The following is a 20144-nucleotide window of genomic DNA, read 5'->3' on the forward strand; positions in this document are numbered from 1 at the left end:
TATATACATGGTTTACTCAGCTGTGTCTTGCTCATGCATGTTTCTGTAGGAGACACTTGAGCAATGTTTATCTGCATAAGCATTCCATGATATTTAAAGAGCACATAGTCAGTTGCATGGGCAGCCTATACGACCTTGCAAGATGGGTTCAGGCAATAATATTTATATGTGTGCATGTCTTTATGCCCTTACAAAACTCCTTATATATGTATAATTCTGTTATATATGGTCATACAGGTGAGTTTCTTTTACCACGTTGTCCTTAGCCTTGGAACACCTAGCTTCAGTGATTCTACATGTCCATACCATCCTTAACCTTCCCTACAGGTAACATTGTATATGATATTGTCAGCTATCACTTTTTTCCATGTAACTATCATTTGGTATAGCTCTGCACCTACACTGTATTCAAACATCACATGTGCAGGCCCACATGTTTATATTTCTCCTCCTTGCAGGTGGTATTGTCATTATATTTTTCCTGTGTATTTTATTGCTTTATTAGACTATTATCAATTTCTCGGTCAACTTTTAAAGATTTAGCTCTGCTCTGACAATGCGTTCTAAAAGACAGGTGCAGGGCTATAGGGCGACATGTTTTTACATTTTGCTTTATTTATTTTACAGAACAGAACTATGGGCAAAGTGCAACAAGTCTGCATGCTAACCTTTCCTCAGTGTGAGAATTTCTGGTGGACAAGGGAGATTAATCAATTTACGCTTCAGCCATGAAGCGTCAAACATTTACATGTTCTGAAACAGCTCAGGCACCCAAGTCACACCACAGGACTCAGCATTTTTTGCAACTCCCTCTGCCTTGCCTCCTCAGCTTCAACTTGATTTGTATTGTGGAATAGTGAGGGACAGAGCTAACAGACAGAACAGACAGCAAAATTCCCTCTCACTCAGCAGACATGTAGACCGGTTACATGAATCAAACATCTCATAACCCATCCCAGACTGATGATCCTAATGATAGCCTCCCCTTACGGATGGCCTATTTCTGTTGTGACTGGCCTAAGCCATATACTAGGGATCATGAAGCAACAAAGCATCAATATTAAGGCTCAATCATGAACAGCCCTGCTTCAAGTACATTGAATCTGACTTTTGCAGCTGTGCAGAGACCAGTCTGACCCTCATACCACCTCCAGACAGTCATTTGGCACGATACCATGAATATCCTCATGCTTAAACAGATATCACTTAACAGTTTCTCTACACTCTGCCACAAGAAGAGACTCTTTACTCCACAACTGTCGCAAAGACATGGTTTCCAATTCAGGGCGTTCTATGAGTTTGATGAGCAACATACCTTGTTGCTCTTTGCCAACTGAGTCTTGAGCATTCCAGGTGACCTTAGCCTCACCTCATGCAACCAAGATGATGCTGCTTGTTCTCCAGTGCTGTCATCTATTCTACACTGTCCGACGGGAAGAGTCAGCCTTCTGAGCCTCCAGTGAGTACATTTTCCACCTTTGATCCCTGGAGTTTTGCCCTCCTCCTCCCACTCTGTCAGCAACCTGGACCAGAGCTCCAGCATCTGTTGATCTTATGATGGAATGGAAGAGTCTTACTTCAATTACTTCTGCAGTCCGGGAGAGTTACAGACATTCTCACCTGCCTTCATCATCAGTTTGTCGACAGTTCAACCTTTGCCACACACCAGTCTTTCATTTAGAAACCCCACCAGTTGACAGTGATATGGCCACTTTGTGGATGACAAAGCCACACTCCATATGTATAGTCTAGATAGCTTTTTGATGACATTCGGCAGTTAGTGTGCTATAATGTTGCCATGAATTTGATGTTGAACTTTCATATCTACGGCTGTCTTCCAGCAGGTGAAACATAAGCGCCCTCAATCAATTCATACATAACCATTGGTTTTCAAGGGACACACCACAGTTCATTTTGAATGCCATCCATGAGGGAGACTTCGCCATCAGTGTGAACCTTCATGCCCCTATTCACAAGGTTTCCAGGATATACCTGTGATTCACAAGTTGGAATACCAAATTCCCAACCTTTGTATCTGTAGTCCTTGAATCAAAGCCTGGGCAGTTGATACGCTGTTGATAGATTGGAAATGACCTGGATGCATATGCCTACCCTCCAACACCTGATTCCGAAAGTGATACAGAAGGCAAAAGAATCAGAGTGTCACCTTATCCTCATTGCACCACTCGGATGGGAGAAGTTGTGGATCAATGACCTCATCAATTTTGCAATGGGAACTTCTTGGAAAATTTAGATTTTCCCGCATCTACTCAAAAAACCATAATGGCAGTTTGTTTCATTCACACTCAGAGCTGTGCAACCTGCATGTCTGGATCATATTAAACAGAGGCCCTCACCAATGAACAATTCTCACAACCATTTGTGGAGAGAATCACTCTAGGAAGAATGCCCTTCACTCTGAATGTATACAAAGGTACAACATATGTTTTTACCCAGAGATGCACAAGCACATCATACCTCTCCAGGCATCTATACTGCAAATAGCTTATTTCCTCTGGCTCTTCAAAGAAAGATTCACACTGAATACGATAAAAGGTTACCGCTCCACGATCACTGACACCTTTTGTCATGACAAAAGAGAGGATATCCGACAAAACAAGGACTTATCCAACCTACTCACCTACTTAGAGTATAGAAGGCGAAAACATTAACCCAGTTCCCAAGTGGAACCTATCATAGGTAATAACCTAGCTTAACAAAACACCTTTTGAATTAATATCAGGTGCATCTCTTACACACCTTTCCTACAAGACCTGCTTCCTCAAGGTGTTAGTGACAGCAGGCAGAATTAGCAAAATACATGCCCTATCAGCAGAACCAAATTACATGCAGTTCCAACATGATGGGTCACTCTTATGGTGGCATCCTTTTTCATCGCCATGAACTGCCTTCCTGTCATGGGTAACCAGACTTTCTTCTTGAAACCTCTGTCTTGTCTTGACACGTCAGCTGAAGGCCACCTTACAAAACCTAGTTTGGGCTTTGAAGTGGTACCTTGTTGTGGCAGTGAGGAAGATCATGCCTCTTTCTACCTGTCAAGACAGGACAGGAAGATATATCAACACAGACTATCTCAAATAGGTTATTCACGTGGCATATAGAGAAATAAATCCACCTCAAATGAACCTATTACGCATTTCAGCTCTTGAAACTAGAGCAGTTGCCACCAGCCTAGCATTCAACTGGAACTGTTCCCTAACCAACATTATTGAGGCTATGGGATGGAGATTGGAGTCCACATTGTCTAGCTTTTATCTCCGTCCGAGATCTGTCATCCAATTCCCCAATTTTAGGCAACCCAGTATTTGGACCTTTTCATTGAAATAGCAAATACAGGGATCTTGGTGAAAGATCTGACCATCTAGCCATGCCATTGGCATCTTATCACTACTGTTCTGGAGATTTCTGTCCATTCAGCCAGTTCTTTGGAGCAGCCAGTACTGATGATTGGTGGACTGTCTTAAACACTGCCAGCACCTGGGCCAACCACACACTATTCATACCAGCTGGCAGTTCTAGCTATGTTGGACTTCATCTGCTTACCCTCAAGGGAGAGCTAGTGCCACTGCCAAAAAAGACTAGCCAGAGTCATTGATGCCACCCAGCAGGACTTGTGCAGAGCTACAAGGCAACCCAGACAAGTGTGATGAGAAGCCAACAAAACCCACCTTATTCAGATCCGATCAGCTTTCAATCCATCATCGAGAAAATCTATTGGGTGTTGGCCATTTCAGAATGCCCTCCACCCTCCACCCCCTACCACTACCCAGGTTACAAAGTCAGGGTGTTGGTTGATTTATGGAAGGAAGAAGAGACACCGTCAGCAAGATTAAAGAGATTAATGGATGGCATTTGGTCAGATGGTGGCCAAGGCAACTCTAAGGCATTCTTAGAAAGCCAGATTTCAGTGACTTCCTCCTCTTGGTGGTATCAGATGCACTCCAGCACCTTCATTATGAACCTTCTGGTTCATACCAAGAATTTAGCAACCATTCACATGTCAGCTCCATTATACTACAAAGTGGGTAAGAACTTGTTCCATGTCAAAGCTGGTTCGAAACATTGTGGTGACATCCTCTCTGTTAGACTTGGCTTCATTGGCAATCTTGCGGCATTCAAAAAGATCCAAAAATGGGCTCAGCTGAAATGGCCAGGATCACTGAGGTCCTTAATTGAGCAGTTCACCGTATTATGGTCATTGTCTTGATGGCTTCTGCCAATAGACCTAATCTGAGGGGACACATTTCTGTGGTCAACATCACTTAAACCACTCCATACTCTTGCATTACGGATGAACCCATTTGGGTCTCTTTTGCTTTTTGGAGGATTAATCAAAGAGGTTCAGGGGCAGGCAGTGCAAGAACTACCCCTCCAACTTGCCGCTCCCCCCGCAGAAGCGTTTGGACCCTCTCAGCCCCTGCCAGTGCGACAGGATGATCAGTGGCCCAGAGACAGGATTTTCTGTCAGATATACATCAGTACTGATCAAAACCCAATGCTAGGGGACCACAATCAAAGCAACATAGGAGGCAATCATAGAGAGGCAGTAAGAAACAGACTTGCTCTGCCTTTAAGCCTCCAAACTGTAAACTTTGACACCCTCCACAACCTGCAGGAAGCCTATCTGGGGGTGGCTGACACCTTTTTTTTTCGGGCTCACTGGACCTCCTCCATCCGTCAGACTGGGTGGGAGATCCAGGTTATTTTGGATGGGCTCCATTTTTACTTCATCCAACCCCTGCCCCTCTATTCATGGATTCATGGTCAGATCAGGAAAAGAATACCTTTGTACAAAAGGACATATGGTAGTTCATCCAAGCCACACAGTAGAGCTTGTGCAAAGACCACAATCCGTGGAGTTTTATTCAAGGCCTTTTCACATCCCTATCCATCTTGTGTCACGAACATTTTCTTCAATTGCTTATCACAACACAGTTTATCAGTTCAACTTCTCCCTTTGGTCTCAGCATCAGCCCTTGGGCTTTAACTGAGATTATGAATTCCATCATCACCTGATCCAATCTACATCTTCTACAATGATGGCATTGGATCTGAATGCCCTCCTCCAGAAATGTTCTATCCTACCCCAAGGCAGAAATGATCTCCTCTCTTGTTTAGATCATCCAAGCTTTCTAGTGAACTGGGAAGGTTGGACCTCTGTCCATCCCAGAATTTTGTTCATCTGGACTTGGAATTTTAACCAACCAGAATCAAGTGCAGCATCCTCATGTTTATGTAATCAGAATCGTCAAACTCATTGAGTCCATTTCCAACAGCACATCGATTTCAGTGAGAGTTTTGCAGCATCTTGGTTTATTCACTGTGGCAGCAGACTTGTGAGCAGAGTAGCACCCCTTTTCAAGTCCCTTTGATCAAACAGTCATGATCACAACTGAGATTCGATCATACATGCATCAGTGGTGCAACCCAGGTTGGCTGGCCTAGCGAATCCTGCCGGAGAAGCCCCAAGCGGAAATAATGTTAGGTACTGATGCTAGTGTGCACGATGGGGGTGTCCACCAGTTGCCTTTCACTTTTAAAACGATCATCTCTGCAGCGAAAATGGGTCTCATTAGGTTGGACAACTCACTGGTAATGACCTATCTCCTCAAACAGGAAGGCACTAAATCACCCATCCTGTGTGTTGTGGCCAACACTCTGTCCACGAAATTTCTCCCATCAATCGGTCTCTACTCGGATTTGTGCACTTTTGGGGTGACCAGTTATCAACTTCTTTGTGATGAGATGGAATCCCAAGCTACCTACCATCATCTCTCCAGTTCCAGACCCAAAAGCTTGGCCCGTGGATGCACTCTCTATCAATTGAGAGGGGTGCATTTGCCTCCTTTCCCACAGTGTTGAGACTGAAAATAACCCAGAAATTAAGGGGTCAGAATGGCAAGATGATTTTGATTGCTGCTCTTAGATGGGACAAGTCCTGGGTCACTAATCTACTCATTCTAGTGATAGATATTCCAAAGAAGATTCTGTCCAACCCAACTCTTCTTCAGCAACCATGGGGTAGCTCTTCCCTGCCAGGACTGTCCTCTTCTTCTATTTGCTAGGCTCTCAAGAACAGAAGGCCCATCACTCTAAAGGCTGATGAGGAAAAGTGTTTTTTAGAGACTGTTGTCACACCAACATCTTCGTCCTTCTGTGGGCCCCCAACCTAAACTGGCCTACCTTCTTTCTCTTGCTGTTTGAAGAGAAACACTTGGACCCAGTCTCTATCAAGGCTACTGCCCCATGATATTGGACACATTCCGGTATAATGGCAGCCATTATTTTGGGCAGGTTATAGGCTTATAAAATCTTTTACACATTTTTTATCTCAATCAACCAAAACCCCTCATTCTGTCTCCATATAGAACCAATCCTGGGTTTTAACATGGCTCGATTTGAATCCATTCAGACCTCTAGCCTACATTTAGCTAAAGTCACTATCTTACCGGTCATGTTTCCTGATAGCTTTAATGTCTACATGCAGGGTAAGCAAGCTGCATGCCCTTTATGTCCACCTGAACTCTCTTCAGTTCAGATCAGAGGGTTCGGTTATTCTCTTGACACAACCAGACTTTGTGTCCCAAAATAGGTTACTGTCTACCAGTAATCAAAGGGTTGTCACTCATTCACTCTCTTCCATAGACAGGTCGAGAACAGCATGCAAGATCCTGTTCGTGCTCTCAAGCATTACTTGAAGCACACATAGACAAGTTGTGGCACATGCAAATGCCTCTTCCTTCTGGTGTGAGCTGGAACACTGGATAGCACCATTCAAGCCCTTTCTTTGTGGCTGAAGTAGATTGTTCCCTTGGTGTACTCTGATGTCTCACCAGATCAGAGTCTCCTCACAAAGATTACTGCGCAGAAGTTTCAAGCTATCTCCATGAGTCTCACATTCGGATGCAACATTTTATCCAAGATATAATAGAAGCCATTGGCTGGCATGCTGAATCAACGTTCTCAGAGATTCAGAATCTCAGCAGCAAACCTTGAATTTTTTAGGTCCAGTGGTAGCAGCACAGCCAGCCACCAGACCCAACTAGGTAAATCAACACAACCTGTTAACTTAGCTTGAATCGTCGGTTAAATTTTATAGGTAAGAAGATTTCAGTATTTATCTTCATAGCTGTATCATAGGGTCCCAGGTCGAGTGACCCAGGCAGTGTAGCTTATGTAATTAGGAGAACAGGTTATTGGTCATGTTGGGGAATTCAGCTATTCTTCCCTATAAGGATACCAGAGGTAGAGGTTGGATGCTCAGCATCCCCTCTTCCTGTTTTTTATTCTCCTAACATAATGTGATTGGGTAATGTATTAAAAGGAGAAAGCACATTTTTAAGTAAATTATGTTTCTCTGAGAATACTTACCCAATTACATTACTTAAAAACCTCCCAACCACCCCTCATTAAAATCTCACTCAGCATAAAAAGAGCAACACGTGTTGGTGCCAAGAGGAGCTAATGGGCAAGAGATATTGCCCTTTGTCTATTGAAATAGACAGGTAAAGACAATTTTCCAAGTTTGATTATAAGCAACCGCTGCCCATATTAATAACTTACTTTGGCAAATTGGCTGGGCCTGGTACCACACTTGTGGCAGTATGTCCAATCAGATATAGATAAAAAAATTATGTTTAGCAACATGTAAGCATTACATCTTTAAAATTAGTTCTCTACCCACCCACCCACCCCAGAAAACTATATTTTTTTGTCATCAACATCTAGGATGAGTTTGAGTATGAATAAAGTTTTTGATTATATTTAACATTTTGATTGGCTGAGGCTGTTACTACACTAAAGACTATAGCTGATCAGATTCTTATCAAAATTGGCATGTACTTCAAGCTTGTATCATTAAGATCTCGAATGAGTTTGAGTGGCACAGCACATATAATCTCATCTTACCTGAGCCAAGTGAGCAATATAAGGCCAACTTGGGTGTCTTATTTTTGTGGGTATCAGTTTTCAGGATCTCAAAAAAAATGTTCAGTTCTTCTGATTATGCTTCAGTCTGGAAAGAAAGTCCTGTTAATTTCACAAATGAATAATAGTTTATCCAGTTTCCAAAATGTGTGGCTTGTGGTCGCTGTTGAAATATATGCAGTTAGTACCATTCAGATAAAGGTGAATTCACAACGTCACTAAGAAGTATTGTTAATATAATGATTTCTGTGACAGGTGGTGATACCCTGGTGTAGCCCTCTCAGTCTGCGGGCTCTTTTCTACCTGGATCCATTTGTTCCAGATCTAAAGATCAGCCAGGAGGATGTATGTATTATAGATAGACACAATGAGTTATTATTTTATACAAGATTAATTATCAAAAATAAAATGTTCATTTTTGTGTATTGCTACCTTTTCTAACAGGGTTAGTCCAATGTGCAAGGTAAATTATGTAGGATTTATCATATTGCTTGTAATATAGCTAAGGGTATAAAAGAATTAGCCATGCACATATGACTATAGTCTGATGAAGGTCCATAATTAATTGTATCCCACTTCCTGTCATTAAAAGTATTTACCTGGCACAGTTATGATCTAGTTGGGGATTATTTAATCCCTTCAAACCTTAAATCGTTTTACTGTTTGGAAAAATAAAGTGACATCAAATGCATTGTTAAAGAAATGCTGTTTTGAGTGGATGGATTAGACTAATGTACATTGTTAGGTACATGGTTGTTACATGGATGTGCTCACAGGTAAAATAAAATTCAGTACCAATATGCTATGTACAGCATGCAATTCACCAACCACAGTGAACAGTAAAATTAAAGGTGATGAAACGACGGTAAAAACATTCTCCAAATCATAATAATGGAATGTAATTAGAACATTGATTTATAAATGATTGTTTTCAAGTACATGCCACACATTCCAAAATAATGCAGTCTGAACAAAAATGGCTTTGTAATATCGTTGTGTGTGTGTGTGATTTGGATTTTTAATGTAGCTTTAACAATTTTTCAGTCATATCGTTATGATGTCTGCAGTATGGCAGTTTTAAAGTGATGTCTAGCACTGGGGCATCATGCTGCAGACATGTAGCATGATGTCCCACCAAGTCACATTATCCTGACACCAGGCTGACCAGTGCTAACACGAACCTCTTTGGTATGACTTGGCCAGGGTTCAAACCTGCGACCTCCTGCATCTGAGTCGGATGCTCTAATGACTAGGCTGATATTTTTGTAAATTCATACTTAAGGTGCATTTAAAATTTCAGTGATTTGGCTACATTTTAAAGAGCATGTACTTTAGATATTATTATTATTATTATTATTATACACAGTTAAACTATTCACATGACAGTGGGTTTTTTTTTTTACCAGATCATAGTTTCAAATGCCTAGACTCCCATTTAAAAAGAGATGTTGAACCCTACCAGCTGTAGAGTATGCAAGTGGTAAATCCAGTCAAAAGCGTTCTGATTAATATTGCTACAAGAGAGATTTGTATAAGATTAGAAGATTTTTACTGATTACATCGTAAGCCATGATGTGGTCCTTTTGGTGTGACAACCACTACACATCAAAAAATGAATATTGATAGGTCTTATGTGCTGCAGCAACAGTATTTAAGCACAACAGTGTAATTAAATCTTCAAAAAAGGAAGATCTCCTGAAACATGATAAAATATAGCACAGTTCAGTTGATGCCCTCTATTCGACCCAAAATTGGAGCTTTTGGAGAAATGGATAGAATTTGTGATCCAGCCCAATTACATCCAACTGTTTTTTAATATTCCAAACACTATGGAAAAATCTCTTGTGCAGTCTTATGCTTAGCATCATGAAAACATACTATGTTTATTAGCAGTATAAAAAAACAAAGCATTTATAACCGAAATAAAGCATTTATAATCTAAATAAAGCATTTATAACCTAAATAAAGCATTTATAACCTAAATAAAGCATTTATAATCTAAATAAAGCATTTATAATCTAAATAAAACTTCAAAAGAGTTTTCTAGTCATTACTTTGTTTATACCACTATTTATTTTCTATAAATTATGTTTATACACTGTTTTTGCAAATTCCCAGCAGCAAGACAAAGGTATCATTTGAAACCAGATGCTGCAATATTAGTCATATAACCAAACTTGTAGTAGCACTGGCTGCACCAGAGACAAAGGGGTATATAAACCTCTCACTGACAAAATAAAATGATTAGTTGAACAAATGTATCAACCATATCAATTTCCTCTGATGAGTTGTAATAGTAACGAAACTGGTCAGGGTCCAGGGCATGACTAGATCCCCCAGCAGATGGGAGGGTGTGCCTCCACATCCTTTCAATCATCACTTTTTAAAATTTGAATATACATCAACTAAGATCATCATCGATGAATTTTAGTTTTATGTTTTGGCTTTATACGAAATTTTAATTTTCCACACATTATTCATTCCACTTTTGGTTTTGGCAAGCTGGTTGTTTCACCATCTCCTTTTGTTTATAATTGGCAGATTTTTTTTTGGGTTTCTGACAGCATTCTAAGTCATTTACTTGCTTAAACCTTGGAAACTGGCTTCTGTAAAGAGGGGATTTTGTCTGGTGGCAATATTGGCCCCAGTTTGCTCCTCGATATTTATCCACACTAATTAACTTTTTAAAAGCTAAAGTGGATTGAGAAGGAAAAGGTGCTATGTATAAAAGCAGCACTAAATTATTTGGACTTCTATGTCTTGTGCATAGAGACAGGGAATATGCAATAAGCAGTAAGTTATATACACCATCAGCATTGAAATTTTTTCCTGAATTTCATCATTTTGTAAAAAAATTATCATGTACTGATCTATATGGCCATCACTGGTGTAGTTATTCATTACAGAGTTGCATTTTATACCTTAATATTATCACAAATTATCTGAAATACCTTATCTGAGTAAACAGGTACTCATTTAAAGTCATTGACATCAAAGGAAACTGCAACTGAGTTTTATACACTATATTGCAATTATATTCTAAACATTATTTTTAATCTTGTTTTTGTATTTTAGAGATATTAATTGAAACTTAATGCAATGGTACCTTTGATCCAGAGTTAAGGGATGTACTTCATTCATCGCAAGTTAAAATCTTTATGTGCTTGTTGTGATGCCATGTTGTAAACAAGCTAACTAAAATCAAGAATTGAACCAAGCATTGTCACACTGGTATAACAATTTAATGGCGTAGATATGTACTGCCAAAAAATATATTTAATGTTGACTTTCAGCAATTTTAATGGACTAATATTTAAGCTGACATTAGTAAACTGTTAACATGGGTACAACATCTTGCTAATGCTGAGTTCTTATCATTGTCTGATCAATTTATATGTATTTGAGATAGGTAGAAAAGATAAGAAAACAGGAAAATTAAATATATTAATCGACTTTTCAAACAAATTTAACTAACTGATAATATTTTCATCTAATAATTCATAATTCCTTAATAACCACAAAATCTTTTTTATTTAAATGATGTTACAGTTGATTAAGTACAGAAATACACTGATTACTCAGTAGAAAATTATGCCTAAGGAATCCTAAGCCTTATAGTACATGACAAAGTTGCTATAATTTTACATCCCAATGTTTTGGTCATAATGAATCGTTTTGAAAGAAATTGTATCCCAAGACTTTTTATGTCCAAGACTTACCATCATTACAGTAGATGATATGGTTACCTAAATTTCTTTTTAATCAAACAGAGCCTGGTATAATGCTAACACTATTCATTACATTTATAGGCCCCTGTGCTTAGCATGAGAGAAATACATTATAGAAACAGAGCCTGGTATAATGCTAAGACTATTCATTACATTTATAGGCCCCTGTGCTTAGCATGAGAGAAATACATTATAGAAACAGAGCCTGGTATAATGCTAAGACTATTCATTACATTTATAGGCCCCTGTGCTTAGCATAAGAGAAATACATTATAGAAACAGAGCCTGGTATAATGCTAAGACTATTCATTACATTTATGGGCCCCTGTGCTTAGCATGAGAGAAATACATTATAGAAACAGAGCCTGGTATAATGCTAAGACTATTCATTACATTTATGGGCCCCTGTGCTTAGCATAAGAGAAATATAGTATAGAAACAGGTCTCATCTGGATTTCTTCTTTTCTCTAGGGTGTTTTGTATCCTGATGAATCCTCTAGAACCCATACCCTGCTGTCAAGGTTGAGAGCCCTGTGGTCTAATGTTTTTTCAGCCAGGAACAAATTTGAGGAGACAGCCGACACAGGTTTGTTACATTCTCTCTGACCCTGATAAGTAGGGATCGATAGATCTAGCAATTAATTATAGGCTCACAATTGAAGAAGAAGGAAAAATCCACAAAGTTGACATTTCAGAGAAACTTGCTATCCCACCAATCATAAAAGGACAGAGCATGCACTAGCTATCATTGAACCCAATTACTGTACCTGTAATAACTTGTCCCTAATTAGAGTTAAATGTTGAAGTTAAACAATAGTGTGGAGTGAGTCCATACTAGATACATCCCACTTTCTCTATTAAAATGTCATGGACCATGTTGATGAGGCCGTTCAAATGATAACCCACATGAGTCACTTAAGTAATTAGTGATATTGCTTTCAGTCTATAAAACATGAAACTAGTTATTATTCACATATTTTATTTACTTTGCTTGATATATATGCCCACTGATTATTAAAGTTTTTGGGATAAATTTTGATGTTAAGTGGATGACATTTATTTTATGCTCAATACAATGTTTGTTGAAAGTCATATAGCCAGTTTGGGTATATAAAAAACTCTGTGTGTGTGTGTGTGTGTTGTGTTATGTGCTTGGATTTTAAACATTAACAATTTTTCAGTCATATTGCTACAATATCTGCATAGTGGCAGTTTATAGTGATGTCTAACACTGGGGCATCATGCCTCAGATATGTAGCATCATGTCCCACCCAATCACATTATCCTGACACCAGGTCAACTAGTTCTAGTGCTATCCTCTTTATGATGAGTGCCAAGTGAGGAAATAGCCTCTTAGGCCACCAGAGCGGTCTATAAAATAAACTGATAATTAGCATATAGACAGGTTTGTTAGAAATGTTTCTTCTGTATTATTAAATACATTATGCAGAGAATTAGGCCAAAACAAGTTTCTGCTAGTAGTAGTCTTGACAGAAGTTCCATAAAAGCAGTCACTTAGAAGTTGGAACTAAATAGCAAGAGAACAATTTTGGTCAGTAGTATTTTGTTTGATAATTTTATTACATTATTTTCTATAAATCAGTTGAAACAGCTTGACGATTTCTGAATCACTTTTTTGAATCTCAGAAAGTGCTTACCCAACAATGATGAAAATCACTTATAACTCTTGTCTGTCGCTAGATGACATGTGTACTTTGGAAGTTTAGGACTGTCCTTCACAGGTCTTTATATAAGAACTAAATTTGAGAAGCAGGGAATAAAACAATTATTGTACACTTATGCCGTGTGCAAGTGTGATGTGTGTGTAAGTTCTATTAACATTAATTGGAGTGATACTAAATTTATTAATGTATTACCATAGATGATTCAGTTGTGACTTTTTATCCTTTTGCTAAGATGATGTTTTGTCAGATTGAATATATGAAAAAATATAACCTACCTTTTGTAATGGATAAAAAAAATTAATTTGTGTCTAATAGTAGGCCTTGGAAATTAAATGGCATTTACTTCACTAAATCTTCAATAATTTACAAGTGATACTATAAAGAGAATTAAAGACTAAAAAAAAATCCATACAAAATGTATTTTATTGCAGCATGTCAGTTCCAGCAGGTTTCCTATGCAAATAAATTTGTTTTGGAGTGCTTTCATTCTATCAAGACTTTTTAAAAGTGAGGGACTGAAGAAAAAAAAACTTTATTTCAGGATTTCTTGGAAAGAGTTGCACACGCCATTTCAACCGACTGTGGAACTATGTCCTGAAGGGAGCTTTAGGAAGTATGCTGCTTGTGTCAGTTTTCCCAGTCCTGTGTGTCACATTTTCGGGAATTTCCCTTGCTGCCGCTATCACTACACCAGTTTGGTCAGTAATTACTGTGATTTCAAATTTTGTTATCCATTTTATGGCTGCTTAATTAGTGCAGCATGAAGTATTTATAATTATTATTTGCTCATTTTTTCCCCCATTAACTTTACATTGTCAGAATCGTTCAATATTCCCTGATACTGAACGCGCACGACAATACACATATAGCATTCACGTGAATAAAGGAACTACTTTCTATTGTAAACAAACAATGATGCAGCCGCCAGCACTTTTGATTTGTAAACAAATCATATACACTCGCGTAAGAGGCCCTTTACGTTGTGGTTTTTTAAATTTGTTTCTGAATGAATTAAAACATGTTTCGTGGACTGCAAAAAAACCCAGCTGTTTTGGCACATTCCGTGTTGATACAATGTTACAGATTTAGGCTAGCTACATTATATAACAAATGGAAGATTAGGTCCTTACAAATAACATGCAAGTGACAAGGCATATACTGTCTTATCTGGTGATAAGAATGGCAAAATAAAATATACTTACAGTTTTACATCCTGAATTTCCTCAAAATGTTTTTTCTTAATTCTGCAGATCCGAATTACATGAGCCATGTCATAGGTTTTCAATCTGGATTATACATTTCGAAATTGTGCTGTAATTTCGATGATAAGTGCAGTTGCATCCTCCTTACTGCACTCAAAATGAAATAAGCATTAAATTCCATAGCGTCTTTTTGATAATTGCAATTGAAAGACTTCATATTTTTCCCACATTTTGATTTCAAACAATCAATGACAGAAACAGAAACACATTTGCAGACGTAAACACGCTTCTCCCATGCCACTTCAATCTGATGTATTTCATGTATAATTTGCACAGATGAATCCAGTCCAAAATCACAAACTTTCGTCGAATTGAAACAAAATACCAAAATATATTCATTCCAGATCAAATGGAAAAGTTGTTGCAATGCGCATTCATTCACAATATGACTGCAGACTTCAATTTTAACTAGACACGCCATTTTCTTTCGAAAGTTATGTCGAGCGCGCGACTAAGTTCAAATTTATCTGGGCGGAGTTCAGTGCGCATTAATAATGATGTCATTGTGTAATGACAAATCTGCACTTGTGTATTTAGTTTGGAATACGGCATTCATTCATTTATGTTTTTTCTTGTAGTGTATTTTGTTTATATAATTAAACCTTAGGTAGAATAAAAAAATGAGGATATAATAAAAAGGTTACTGCATTTGTATGGGAAAATATGAACTCGTTTTGTCAGAAGGATATACTGCACTCACAAGTTCGTGCAGTATTCCATCCCAAAACTCGTTCATATTTTCCCAAACAAATGCAGTAACCTATAAATATGGTACATGATAAATCTGTTTCACATTGCTTCAACCTTTGAGTGGTGGGTGCCTTCTGTTGCTTCTTTATTTTGAACTGTGTTGATCAAATAGTTTATGTGACGGTCTGTTGCTTGGTATCCATCTGTTCATCTGTTTGCACAAGAATGTCTTTCACTTTTAGAAAACAGAGGTAATAATGTTTTATTTGACTCTTTTTTAATTATAGTAGGTAATTGATGATTCTGTTGATAAATGAAGTGTTTTCTGTGATGCAACTACTGTACTATTATGTGAACTAATTATAAAATCTGAAGCTGTTGTTGCTAACGAGTGAAAATTTAAAACTATATGCCTCTTCATCTTCATTTCCATTTCAACTTTGTTCAGTCGACATGTGGAGATTTTTGCAGCATTAAGAAATGAATTTCCTTAACCATGAATTATCTTCCCTATAAATCATTATGAAAATATGGACAGTATGTCCTTCTGAAGGCAAGCTGAAGACGTACAGTCAGAGATCCCAATATTGAAGATGTATGCAGCAGTTATTTTGAATTCCACACCTGAACACTCAGAAATTGTGAAATTGTTTCAAATCATGTTGTTTGTGAGCCCTTCTGCAGCGAAATGTGAATGATATTGGTTCAGTCTCATGAACAATATAAACAGTATAAAGAGAAACTGTTTATAAAGCAGGACACGCTTAAAATGTTTATGAACATTATGGTGGACATTAATAGAGCAACTGGATACTGGTTGGTATTTTTCAGGCCCAAAAGAAAAAATATTGCTGCAAGAGAAATGGAATACAAATTGAGAAAATAAAGATGGATGTAATTTGTATTTAAATTAATACTATAAAAGCAAAACTTATTCTGTTACAGAGTACTGGTTTACATCAAGACAAAAATCAAATCAAATCAAAATTTTATTAAATAAGGTTTTTTCTTCTGAAGAATACAATTTTAAAAAGCAAATTAACACAGAAAATGAGTCAATTTAAGGCATTATATATATATATATATATATATATATATATATATATATATATATATATATATATATATATATATATATACACTTTTTTTAAGTATTGAAATTATTGTGCTGTGTCAATTTTTTTTTAAAAATGGTCCTTTGGGATGGATGGAATTTAAGTCTGGGCAAGTGATTTTTAGCTTACCCTTATGAAGTAGAGGTAAGCTATTGTAATACCCCTGCCATTGGCATCATAGTTCTTGTCTGCATAGATAAAATGTGTCCATATATACGCCCTCACTGAATGTCAACCATTCCTTTTTCCAGTGTTCTTTGCAGTTATGGCCTAAACTTGGACAAGCAAATAAATTAGTTGTACATACTTGGTTAAATTTGTTGCACACTGTATAACTATTGATATATTGATATTCCTGAAATCATGAAGCTTGGTGACGGGATGCATCTTGATGAATACTACATACATCACAAATATTGGTCACTGTGACCTATATTTCATGATTCTCTATGTTGCATTTATTTCTCAAGGTCTGTTCATAATAGAATAATCAAATTTATGATTGTTTGTATTTCTTTTAGTACAACACTTTTACCACAAAGGTGGGTCACTGTGACCTCCATTTCGCATTAGAACTGCTGTGGCTCAGTGGTTAGCATGCCAGATTCACAAACAATAGAAGGGTGTTGATTTGAATCCTACCATTAGATCAGACTGAGTCAGTTTCTATGGTTTGTCCATGGGCAAGGTTCTTTACTCCAGTTGCCTTGGCACTAAATAACCTACATGTGTTGCTGTGCATTAGAGCACCAAACCAACACCATTGAACATTTTACTGGATTTGATTAAGCTTTTGTATTTAGCTTACAACCAACTAAGTATAATGGCATGCAGTATTATACTGTTATACCTAGATTCATGAAAGTTTATGAGGGGATGCATCTAGGTGACTACTATATCCTCATCACAAATGTAAGTCAAGCTTGACTTCGTTAAATGTTGTGCTTTAAGTTTATTTCCCAAACTCTGTTCATTTTAGAATCATCAGACTAGTTGAATGTGTGCATCTCTGTTAGTACCATACTCTTTTTACAGAGAATGTCACTTTGACCTTTATTTCATATTTTATTGGCATAGGTCAAGTTTCGGGTTGACCAAATAAGTTTTAGTACCCAGCATGTATATTGCTGTACTAAGAGTCATGAAATGTGGTGAGTGGATGTATCTCGAGTGCCTCACATTCATTGCAGAAGTATATCATTGTGACTCATATTTCATGCTTCACTTTTTTGCTGTCAGTCTCAAGCACTATTTATGCTAGAATCATCAAACTTGATGATTGTATGCATCCAAGTTAGTATCACACCCTTACAACAAAAAGGTCATTCTGACCTACATTTAACATTTTACTGGTTTTAGTTTTTGCAATTTAGATCATGACCACATTGGTGTTTTATCTGTTCTGATATACTTGGAAGAATGAAACATGGCAAAAATGATAAAAGATTAAGAGTTTACTTGTTGTGGATGGGGGGTAAACAAAATACCCATCAAATGTATAGTACCATATTTACTGTATATATTGGGACAAGATACAATAAATATTTTTTTTCCTGCCCCAGAACTTATGGTGAAACTTTTTTCGCCTAGGTCATATGTCCCAAGACTTAAGAAACAAAATAAATTTATATTGAATTTGTACCCCCTCCCCACCACACATTGCAATAAAGTAGATAAACAAAACGCTTATTTGATAATAAAAAGAAAGAAACTAACCTTGTATTGTTATCATTTATTCCTTTTTGTTCATCATGAGCTTTAAATATATCCACGAACTCCATATACTGGTAATGTGCGGCGGTATGTAGCGTAAGCTTCCATATTGTAGCGTGTATCACTTATGTTGATAGCACATTATATGTTGTTCATTGACATGACCATTGAGAAACAAATCATGTCTGGTTGTGCACAAAGGTTTGAATATGTTATCCGACTGAAAACGGGATCCAGCAAAATCGCACAAGAGATGGAAATAATTAACCAATATCTTGAAGACATCCACCATTCACCCATGACATGGTGTTAGGTGCAAAATAACCAAGATTGAATTATTTCCAGGTCAGTTATAGGACAGTATCTCGCAAATAAAAATCTTTATTTTAAAACACATTTACTTGAGTGCAAGTGACAATCTTTTTGCTAGCACAGGTTACAAAAGTATCATTAACTCTTTACCTTCTGCAAGTACTTGCTGCCCTGGCTACTAAGCCTGATAAGCAGCCTGCCTTCTAGCAGCAGTTTGTAGGCTGAAGCCCCAGAGCATCATAATAGCTACCTGAGTGAGAACTTCTTGAGTTATTTACATTTTCTGTATCAATTTTGTCCCATGCAAACTATGTAATTTAATGAAAAATAAAATTTTAAACACTTACCAATGTTTTGTGCCAATCATTTCCACCAACAAGTACATATAATCCACAGGAATCAATGTTTATATTCACATATTTATAATAAAAAATATACCTCAATATATCTGTGTTTATAATGTATATTAGATTACTTTTCTCACCACTACTTTGCACACCAATGTGTCCACTATTTTATTGCAGATTTGGTAATTTTTTATGATACTTCCTGAAGCACATAAAAAGAAATCTATTTCTCTTGCATTTTCTTATAAAATAAATGCTGGCCCTGAAACTGCTGTAAAGTCATCCACATTTACCGGTCTCATGTGTTCCGACCAGATTTGATTGTCTCGCTTTTCAGATAAATCTGAAATGTCAGGTGTCGAAACAGGACTTATACTTCATCTTGAATCTGGTCAAAATCAATATCATCACTTTCAAATCCTTCAAAACTTCCATCATGATCGTCGTCGGAATACATGAATGTTGACATTTTGTTTTACTGTCACCATTGACCTCATTTTCAATAGAATTTCCTGCTTATATGTTGTAAAACTACTAATAGAATATGTTCATCATTTTATGTAAGGACTATTTTCATTGGCTAAATATTATAAAAGAGAACAGACGTTTGTAATTTCATCCAATACAAAGCTTTAATATGAAACGTGTACATGCGTATCTGGGGTTTCCCAACCCTTGGCCGGAAACGCATGTATGAGCCAGCCGGGACAGAGAGAGTATTATTAGCAGCTTGTATATGCGTCTCTTGGGTTACAAGGCTATTTTTATGGTCGCATATATGCGTTAGCAGAAGGTAAAAAGTTAAAGCAAGTTATTGTTGTGTATTGTATTTACCCACAGACATCATTGTCCGTTTGTATGAATTAAACTACAGATGCTAAGCACATAGATGCCCAGTTGGTGAATAAACACAACTGGCAGTGAGCAGTGCATTCATTATTTGAACTTGCCAAGGCTCACTTTAGATGCTTTGAAGCCATTTTTTCTATTTTTTAAAGGATATCAATTCAAAGGTTATTTTATTGCAAAGCAAGCCAACCTTGGAAGCCGACTTTGGATTCTTTTAAGTGTGCCAATTTTTTTATTTTATATATACAAAGAAGGCCAAGATATGGAACCTAGCTGTGATTCCTTTTCACTGGTATTCATGGGAATTTTGAAAATAAATTCAAACAAGTGAACTAATTTTAAATTTAAATTTTAAAGTGAGACAATATAGTTCTTCCTGGATGGACATCAATGACCCCACATCGCCCAGAAGATTTGGAGAAAATAAAATCATTTGATGAATTTGCAAAGGCCAGAAGAGAAGCAGATGATTATGCAAATTGAGAGGGAAATAATC

The 20144-nt window shown here is 37.3% G+C and overlaps 1 protein-coding gene across 2 annotated transcripts in view; it reads left to right on the forward strand.

The window, feature by feature from the left end:
- LOC149802990 (uncharacterized) overlaps positions 1-20144 on the forward strand; it is a 316457-nt gene that overhangs the window by 83308 nt on the left and 213005 nt on the right. For both annotated transcript variants that reach the window (XM_089952526.1, XM_089952525.1), the window contains exons 19-21: positions 8203-8292; positions 12147-12261; positions 13902-14058. In XM_089952526.1, coding sequence (XP_089808652.1) covers positions 8203-8292; positions 12147-12261; positions 13902-14058 — 362 coding nt within the window. The remainder of the gene's footprint in view (positions 1-8202; positions 8293-12146; positions 12262-13901; positions 14059-20144) is intronic.

The sequence above is a fragment of the Sinohyriopsis cumingii genome, chromosome 3 (assembly GCF_028554795.1).
Source record: "Sinohyriopsis cumingii isolate HCF-2022 chromosome 3, ASM2855479v2, whole genome shotgun sequence".
In the NCBI taxonomy this organism is placed as follows: domain Eukaryota; kingdom Metazoa; phylum Mollusca; class Bivalvia; order Unionida; family Unionidae; genus Sinohyriopsis; species Sinohyriopsis cumingii.